A 10,063-nucleotide genomic window follows, 5' to 3' on the forward strand; every position below is an offset into this window, starting at 1 on the left:
GAGCTCCCTGTAAAAACATCAAGCCACATCCTGAGGTCTTCTGTAACTATTCTGGGCTTGGACAGACAATTCTTTGCCTTAACTTCCCTGGCTCAAACAAGTTTTGCTTCTCACCTACACCACAAAGGCATTATATACATTCCTAGAAATCAGGTGGAAAGCACTGATTCTTTACTGAAATGAAACTGCTCCATAATAGAAAATTAGCAAACCAGTGCTTAATGTAACATTCACTACACGGAATGTAACACTTCCACAGGACAGTAAAAGTTTACACTGAACTGAGTCACCTATAGTAGATTACTAAATACAAACTTTCCATTTTTAAAACAAAAGAGTAACTTTCTCTGCAAGTACTCACAAAGTTGCTCAAATATAAAATACGAAATTTTATTTTTTAAGAGAGAAAAAAGAGCAATTTAAGGCCAAAGTACCAGCAAGGAAGACTAATATGTGAAAGTAGACAAGAGATTTTTAATAAATCTGCATGGGCATTTGCAAGGTTATGCCTCTATCTATTAGCTAACCTGTAAAGCTGTTCCCAGGAAAAGATACTAGAGAAAATAGATATTTATACAAAATTATAAAATGCTTGTTACATGAATTATTGCTTTACAAGGGATGTAAACATCCTTTTTCTATGATAGTACCAATTAGGTCTCTCAAAATTTCTAAGGTTTGTTAAAATGGAACTTGAGTTATGCAAAAAATCCAATATAAACTTTCTACAAAAAAGAGTCCATCACATTCCTGAGTATGCTAAAGCTATAAAACAGAAGGAGCACTGAGCAGGCAGCAGTTTTCACAGTCAGAGGTTTAAGGACATTTTCTTTCTACACACTGTTTCCCTCCTTCTTCATATTCTTGCTTAGAAATCCACATCTGTTGAAAAGTACCCTACAAAAAAAACCAACAAAAAACAACAAAACAAAACAACCACAAAACACACAATTAAAAAAAATTAAAAAAAAAAATCAGAAAACAAATGAAGGTGAAGTGAAACATGATTAACTTTTCCTATGATGAAAAACAAGCAAATCTTTACATTAAATGAGGTTAGAGGACTTGACCTCCTTAACTATCTTTTCCTTTGAGTTTTATATTGCTAGCGATTAAACTAAAGACAGGAAGGTGCAGCACTGAAAGCTGATTTCAGTCTCCCTTTCCCATACTGCTAAATGAATCCCCACAAACCATTTCAGTACTCAGTAACTTATAGAATTAAGCTCAGGAATATGATGCAGAAACAGGTTTGCTACGTTCATAGTGTACTATATACATATCATTTCCGGATAGTGTACGTCAAGCCTGCACCTTGTCATTAAAAATGGGAGAACATGGCAAGTTATTTTTTGATTAGAAATGCTCATGTTTTGTTTTTTTTTAAATAGATTCTCTTCACCTTACCACAAGGATAGATAAGATTATTATTGCTAGGGTAGCACAAACCCTGCAACGCAGGCTTAAGCGGAATTAGCTTTTTCGGTGACAGTGCTGCTTAGCATAGCAACATAGTAACACAGGTTTACTAACCAAAGAAGCCAAAATTGAACCACCAATCCATGAGCTGAACCTCCGCTCCACTGTTGTGTTGTTCGCTATCAACTTCAGGCGCATGCTCTGAATAGAAAAGGATGTAAAATGAAAGAACAATCAGACAAACTGTAGGCTGGTGGCCTTTAGGGAGAAGAGAAGGACAGCACAAGGAATTTGGTGTATATACCAACATGCAGGCGAAACAGGTCAATTTTATTAAACTTGCAATAATGCTCATCTGCCCTGTACTTAGAATTCAAGAATAGCCACAGTGGAACAGAACATGTATGGCTTCTATCTTGTCTCCCAAGAGGGAGCAACAGCAAACGCTTAAGGTTAGAAATAGGGCAGGCAGAGAGCAATAATACTCGCACTATATATTGTCATCTCTAACACTGGGCTACTTAAAATGCGCACTGGGACTAAAATGTCTAACATTGCTGAACTTAATTCATCTAGTGCTTTTTAGACCCATTCCTTCCTTTTGTTTTCAAAATGCCTCATAGCAATAAAATCTTTGCATTTCAGTGGGTTCCTCCTCACCTATTACAAGAAGCAGTGAGTAACTACCTTTCTCAGTTTCTCATAACATTCATTTCAGAGTTGCTACAAGTAGAACATTTTTTCTTGAATATGAATATTCAAGAAATATCATAAGCTATATGTGCTCTCAAGAACACAGGTGTAAGGTATTAATACTTGCTTTAACATCAAGTGATTAAAAAAGAAAATACAAGTATGTTAAATCACCAGGTTTTATCTATGGGTAGGTTGAATTGCCTGTAGAATCCAGGAAGAACAATTCCCACGATAAAGTGACAAGACCTCAGGCAGAATGACTGAATATGCCGCAAATTAGTCAGCAACACTTCAGAAGAGAGACCATCAAGGGAAATAGTGGCTGTCGCTTAGGGACAATTATAGAACTTAGAATCACAATCTGAAAGCAGGAATGGAGAAGTAAAAAGTTCAGAAAGCAGTTGCAATATCTGCTGGAATTAATTTCATACAAGAACTTTTCAAGACTTCTTTCTTTAGAGAAGGAGATCTCTTGTCCCACAGAAATCTCTTCAGCTGTTGGGTTCCTAACAATGTGGAAGCTATGATACATGCATGTGAACTTATGTGACAGAAAAGCAGAATGATAAGTAACTCAATGCAGTAACTTAAAGAGTTGTTTTACCGGTGGAGTTTTCTGAGACAGCTCTCTGTTCAATCTGTCTGTGAAACTCTGTATTAGAGTGTTTCCTCCTGCTACAATCACACTGCCATAGAGACCCTAAAAAGAGAATAAGTAACCTACAATATTAACTCTGAAATCATTCTGAAAACAACCATTTCACAGAACAGAGAGGAATGGCACACAAGTACATATAATCAACAGCAATAATACAATTCCTTGATGCCAACAATATTACCTCTCCCAATCCAGTTAATTTTTTAGTCACCTGAAAAATATTTCAAGACAGCTTAATATTAAACTATACAAAGATGACAGAAGCTATGTGATTAATGGGTCAAAATGATTTCACAGAATATTTTCTACTACAGAGAACCCTATACCTACAGATATCTCCTGTAACCACACAGTTGGTTTTCCTACAGCTGGATATTCCAACCACACAGGAAAACCCCACAGCACTGCAACAGTTTTCAATCTTACTAATGCTGCAGTTGGTGAAAAAAACCATGGCCTGGCCTACTAAGTTTGCCTGACATGCCAGTTAAAAGGAAAAAATTTTTTAAACAACCCCCATGTGGTCCTTATCAAACTTGAATATTTTCAAGTTGACATCTGAGAAAGTTAGAATATAGTTTTAAAAAGGAAGTTTTCCTTTAATACCTCTTTTCTTTCTTCTAATCTCTATAAAAGTTCCATATGATTGGTTATGTTTAGAAAGTCTATCTGCCATGCCCAAAAATCTGAAGATAACACTCAAAGTTATGAACAGAAAATGCTCATCTGAAGCCAACCCAATGCACATTATGCAGTGCCAGCCACAAAATCTGGACATTAGCTATTTAAATATAGGTAGAAACACCAAGTAAAAAATCCTGATTTAGCATTTTGTAAGACAAAACTGTAATTGTACATATTCCTATATACAAAATATGTAATACTTAAGAGAATTATTCTAATGTGTTTATCATTATCCTAGGAAATCCACGTTTCCTCATCAACAGTGTTCTAGTCCCAAAAAATTATATCAGCACAAAAATATCTATGCCTTAAAATAATACAAGTCTGACTAACACTTACCGGCCTGATGTCTATATCACACATTCCAACGCTTGTTGTGACAACGTGGCTCACACCCAACATCGTGTTACCAGATAAACCCTAGAATTAAAATTAGTAATCTACACATCATCGCTTCAAAAGAGCAAGGCATATGAAAGCCCTGAATGAGTTGAATTTACAAGTATTACTAGAGAGGGAGCTAAACATTACTTAGGGAAGGAGAAAAAAAAATAATTCCTATTTTCCCATTCAGCTCATCACTACCCATTTTGAACTACATTTCGTCCTTCGTTTGCCCAACCCTAATACAACACAGGCAAATTCTACCCCCAAGAGAACCATGCAGTGTGAACACACACATACAAATCATGAAATTAAGAACATCATACAAAAGGAAGCCATGTGATAATCTAGTAATTTAAAGCCTTCCAATTACTACATATCATAGTTGTTTTACCTTTACATTAGAAGGGTCAAACAATCCCTCAGGGATTTTTAGACGCTCAGCACCAAAGTCACAGTTATAGCCATTGGGGAACTCGTAATGAACTGTTGGCATCTGTGCTGCTACCCTAGAGCATCAGTCAGAAAGTTAACACATCAAAGCTCTATGTAAACAAGATGTTAAGTTATCTAAGTAGCATTATAAACTAAGGTTTCAATGGGAAAATTGTGATTGATATGACTTACACATTCCCTAATATTTAGTATGATCTCATGCATCTTGGAATATTAAATAAAAAACTATCACCTGGATGTATACTGTATTTCTACTTTCAGAAATAAACAGTTTTTATCTAAAAACTTCTTCTGCAATAAAGCCAGCCAACAGCAATGAACAGGGTAAGCACCCCACGCACAACTGATAATTAATTTTACAAGAAGGAAAACAGTGACGTACTGTTCATCATAGGTTGAATCTGATACTTGGAGGACAGAAGCTTGGAAGTCCTGAATGACACACTATGGAGTTAAGAATAATATGGTTATGAGAATGTCAATCTTCAATTTTATAGAATTTATAGAATTGATACTGACTTTTTAAAGATTTTCTAGTTCAAGAGGAAAACCTGATATACTCACAAAACTTCTTTATGGGAGGCCTAGGGGAGTTTGAGAGTGGGAGAAATGACCTACTTACATTACACATGTAGTTGTGCCAAGACCTAGTGACCTGGGGTAACTTCTCTTTTCTTTTCCAATTTGCTGGCGACCCCTCACGAACTGCCTCCTGAGATTGTAGGAAACATGATCATCAGTTAACCATTTAAGCCTCTCCCCAAGCAAACACTTACTAAATAAAGTTACTTCCCCACCTTTGAAGCAATCATATATGGAGGAATTATCTCTATGTTCATTTCCTGAAACAATTCCCGACACTGCATAGTAATAAAGTCTCCTGCAAGTGGTGATTTTACAATACCTAGAAGACAAAAAGAGAATCAAAAAACCAAAAACATCCCACCAACAAATAAACTCTCCCTACAAACTATTTGTCAGTGAACACTGTTAGGGCTTTTTTCCATATTTAAGGGGATACTTAAAAACAATAACAAAACTGTAAAAGCAGAAAGAAAGCTAACTCAACCTTGATACTACAATGCTGTTACTCATGAAAATGTTTACCTTGCTGAAGTACATATCCATCATGCACTGGAATAGCAGTGGTGTGTGTTGCTCCGCTATCCAAAATGAGACCTGTAGATCTCCCGTTAGCAAAACTAGCCAAAAGGATTAAGGAAAATATTGTAATTTTCACTTTAGTAAAAAATGTTGCCATACAGTTAGCGCATAACTAGGAATGAGGACCATGATGTGTTATTCCTTGGCTCTACAAAAGGATTTGCTGTCTTCCAGTGTGCATTGTCTTTCTAAAAAGCGCACAACCTCATAGAGAGAATGGCTTTCAGCTTCCATCTGTGAACTATCCTGAGCTTTGGACGTACAAAGGTGAGACTTCACATGATTATGCAGCAAGCTCTAAGTACATCCAACTCATTTAGACTCTGAAGCTGAAAACATGTTGTTAGTTTAAAATAATTACAAATATTCATCTTAAGGCTATGGGAACCTCAAGCTCTAATTACTGTATTTAGTAGTCTGGACAACACCATTTCAGGTCTGTACTATTCTTACCCATGGTATACAATGGCAAAAAAAAATTAGAAAGGCAGGGGGGGAGGTGGGGAGGGGAAAGACAATAAAGACAACATTGCCTCCAAGGAAAACAGTTAGACTGGGAGAACTTCAGAACTGAGCTCTAAAGCTTTAAAGTTCAGAAATGGAATTTGTTTACTTCCTCCTTAGATGTTTATGGAAAAATTAATTCAGAAGAAGAAAAGTTAGACATGCTGTTATACTAGGAGTTGCCTAGAATAAGTTTACTGTAATTTCCGGGGTGGCAGGGAGTGGGGTGGGGAAGCAGTGAAAAATTCCGAAGGATACGCTGTTAGAACAGCAGTTTTACACAAGAAAAAAGCAGGGATGTTGTAGTGTTCAAACATCAATTCAGTCAGTTTTTCACGCTTTGCTCTAGTATTCCACTAGAAGAAAAAAACCAAACCAAACCACAAATAAGTGACAAAAGGAAGATATGTTTATCTTGAGGATGATGAGAGCACACTACAGGAATGCTAACATAATAAAGAAGTAATTAGAATTATTATGGCCACGGTTTCAAGTCATATCAAAATTCTATAGAGGCAGATTTCTAGTAATTGACTTCTTTAGAACCTTTTTTATTCCAATTCTACTACAATACATTAATGCTTATCTATCACACAGAATTAAAAGTGATATACACTTACTGTTACAACAGATTTCTTTACACTTCTATAGCTCTTCCAGTATCAGTCTCTCAAAGAACTCTCTAAAACAAGTAACATGCCCATTTGACAAGGGGAAAGATACATGAAATAACTTGCCCAGTTGAAAGAAAAATAAATCCAGATTTTCCTGTTTCCGAGGTATCTTCCTACAGTTCTACTGTACTTGTGAATAAGCCAGGATATGTATCGAATATTCTACACATTACTGAAAAAGTGAAGTTTTTTCCAAGCCAATACATAAAAGTAAGATTAGGTCTGCAAGGAGAATGTTAACGGGAACCTCTATTCAGACACCCACTGAGCCATCAAACATGAAATAACCATTCCAAATTCATCCATACTCCACAAGCTACAATTCTACACAAGGGAATAATGAAAAAGAAAATCCTTTTCATAAGATTTTATTAAAGAAAGGCATAACTTTCGTATGGCATGTCTACCTTTTGTATTCTGACTTTAAGATCTGTCCTTCAAATACTGAGCATTATTAAGTGAAAGAAACCTTGTCCACCTGTTTTCCCAGAAATCTGTATTCATCCACTTCAGTTACCTTACAGGGCCATTTACAGAAATGAAGACAGAAAAATTAAAGCTTCTCCATTACAAATATTATTCTCTGACACGTAATATTAGTTGTAAGGCTGAATGAAGTGGCAGATTTTCAATAGCATTTTATTAAGCGTAACTTAAGAAGACATCCAAACATCTTTTTGCTTTTATTCTAGGCAGTATTTTTTTTTAATTCTGTCCTCTTTTTGATAAATGAAAAACAACAGCACATTGTAAATACTTTCTAACAGAACTCATGCAAACTATTTCAAATTGTTTTCTTTTTTAGATTTTTTTTTTTAAAACTGATTACTTTCCAGAACCTGGCAAAGTATTTTAAAATTGTTATTTCTATAGCTAAGTCTTAACACTTGAACCAACAAGCCAATATCAGACTTGTCCAAGACTAATGTTTGTAGAGTCAGCAAGAAGATACAGTTGAGACTTATCAAAATCCAAAGCTGCTTTTACTCACTGGTGCTTCGGACATAAGGACAGGATGCAAACTTGCTTCAGATTTAATATGCATCTTGTAAGTGTGATCCAAAATTGCCTGGAAACTATCCCAGTCTTCAACTGTAACAACATTGAAGCAAGCAGATTAGTTACCTCTAAGTTTTGTTCCATTTCATAAATACATAAAGGTATTCCAACACTTTTTTTGCATAGAGCTCTCGAGTCAAAAGCTATCCTCCGCAGCCATACAACTCCTTTAATAGTGTTGCAGAATTCTCTTCCTCTGTAATCATGATGATCATAACATTTCAAGAGTTATGCTGAAAGTCCACTAACACTGTAAACCAACTATACTTCATGCAATGTGTAAATCAGGCATCCATTCTTCTGGCTTCTGTTGCCATACGTAGCATCTGTTTACATGAAAGCTATGACTTTGGAGCCTAGCAATGCTATTTTAAAAACAGGTAGAAAAAGACAGAGCACCATACTCATTCCATTTTTTAAAGGTGAAATGGCCTCCATATTTTCCCTTGGAACTCTCAGGGCATTGGTGTCTATGTAGTAAGTTGGGCCCCCTTGTTTGCCTTTGTCACCATCTATCTCCATCAGAGCGCTGCCATTGTCCCTTTCTAGCACCACACCAATGGCTGTTGGAAAATCAACCTGTAAGGCAAAAAGGTAAGCAGTACATGAGAATTATTAACGTTTTGGGCGGTTTTTTTCCTCATAAATTCTGAGCTTTCCCTATACAATACAGTCAGAACAAAAACCAGCATATTCTGAAAACTCGTAACTAAAAAGTCCTAAGGCATAAATTCAAGTTGCATTTCCATTGAGTTACACAGATTCTCACCTTTGGACAGTCCTCGCCCGCATAGCCTGCTCTCACTGTATACGAGCCGATGTCAAAAACAAGAGCCCCGACTTCATCTGAAAAGATTGTTAATAAAGAGGTAGTGAATGGTTATTACACTCTACTACAATCCTGACCCTTCCCTGCCCACTGTCTGTTTTGCTTGCAGAAGAAGAAAAGCAAGTCAAGGCATCTTTTTCAAGGCAAGGAGAAAGTTCTCTATTCAGAACTCCAGTTACTGGAGAGCTATTAGAAGACTGCAGACAGGCTTTTGCTGGGACATTCCAATACCTTCCTTTGGCATAAATAAAAGGGGAATTTTAACAGAAGAGGGAGAATACAGTTGCATCCAAATAGATTACAAGATAAAGCTTTCAAAAGGTGCTCGCTTAACAGTCACACGAAGCCAGACGAGCCCAGACCTCCTGGGGGTGATCAGAATTAGAATGGTGGCCCTGAAGACACCAACTCTGTAAATGAAGGCTGCCACACCATGAAGCGCCCTCATCCCTTGCGTGTACGGATCCTCGCTGAGGTGCTCTGCACCCCCTCAAGAAAACCAAAGTCTGAAACAAAACACCCGACTTTAGTCCCGACGGAAGGGTGTGCAGAAGTGCCCTGGGAGGAAACGACACCCCGGTTTCCAAAGCGCGGGGTTTTCTCGGGCCACCCTGCACCCCAGCAGCGCTAATTCAGCCCAAGGCCACGGCTCGGCCGGTCTCCGGGGGAAGCATCTCAGCGAAAGGACGCCGGGAGGGACAGAAACAAGGCCTGCAGCCGCCTCCTCTTCCTCACGCATGCTGCCACCCCACCTCTAAGAAACGGAGGGACCGGGAGGGCTCCGGCTCCGCTACGGACTTGGGGGAGAGCCGGGCCGCGGTCCGCCCCCCCCCCGCCCCGGGCTCGGGGCCTGAGGGAGCGGCGGGAGGCGGGAAGCGCCCAGGGGAAGGCTCGCACGCGCCGCCTCACGGGACGGCGCCGAGCCCAACGGTCGCGGGGCGGGGGGGAGGGGAGGGGAGGACGGGCAAGCGAGGCGGCGCCGGACTCACCTCCCCCGTACACGCCGCCGCTCATGGCTGCCGCTGAGGCCCGCGCTGCCCGGCCCCGGTGTCCGCCGGCTCCTCTCCTCGGCGATCCGGCAACAATAGCGCCTTCGCCCCTCTCTTCGCCGGCGACTCAGCCTAACCTGCAGGCCGCCGCCTTCGCCGCCAATAGCAGCGGCGCTGCCGCTCGCCCGCCCACCGCGCGGCGCCCCGCCGAACCGCCGCTCCGGCACAAGGGCCAATCGCGACCGGAGGGAGGCGGGGTTATGCCGCGGACAGCCAATCCTGAGGCAGGAAGCGGAGGGCGGGCAGGCGGGCATACAAGCGTAGGTGCAGTGTGCGGGAGCGGCGGTGTGAGGAGAGTGGCGAGGCGGGGAGGTGTGAGGAGCGGGCCGGTGAGGAGCGGGAGGGCAGATGAGGTGGGGAGGAAGTTGAGGGGAAGGCTGCTGGCTTCGGTGGAGTGGGGAGAGGTAGCTTGGGAGTCCTGAGGGCTCGTGGGGTGGGCTTGTTGCCGGGTGAGGGGATACGGAGGAGTGGGGTGAGTAGAGAAGAG

At 40.2% G+C, this 10,063-nt stretch overlaps 1 protein-coding gene across 1 annotated transcript; it reads right to left on the minus strand.

Moving 5' to 3' along the window:
- Nucleotides 1-369: 369 nt before the first annotated feature.
- On the minus strand, nucleotides 370-9,704 carry ACTL6A (actin like 6A). Its single transcript, XM_069792671.1, has 14 exons — nucleotides 9,517-9,704; nucleotides 8,468-8,544; nucleotides 8,103-8,277; nucleotides 7,631-7,731; nucleotides 6,224-6,321; nucleotides 5,405-5,499; nucleotides 5,095-5,201; nucleotides 4,920-5,009; nucleotides 4,680-4,741; nucleotides 4,236-4,350; nucleotides 3,797-3,877; nucleotides 2,720-2,815; nucleotides 1,534-1,620; nucleotides 370-897 (listed from the first exon to the last, which is right to left on the minus strand). Exons 1-14 carry the CDS (start codon nucleotides 9,539-9,541, stop codon nucleotides 817-819), a joined length of 1,290 nt encoding a protein of 429 aa, XP_069648772.1. The 5' UTR covers nucleotides 9,542-9,704; the 3' UTR covers nucleotides 370-816.
- Between the last annotated feature and the right edge of the window lie 359 nt (nucleotides 9,705-10,063).

The sequence above is a fragment of the Haliaeetus albicilla genome, chromosome 9, assembly GCF_947461875.1.
Source record: "Haliaeetus albicilla chromosome 9, bHalAlb1.1, whole genome shotgun sequence".
Taxonomy (NCBI): domain Eukaryota; kingdom Metazoa; phylum Chordata; class Aves; order Accipitriformes; family Accipitridae; genus Haliaeetus; species Haliaeetus albicilla.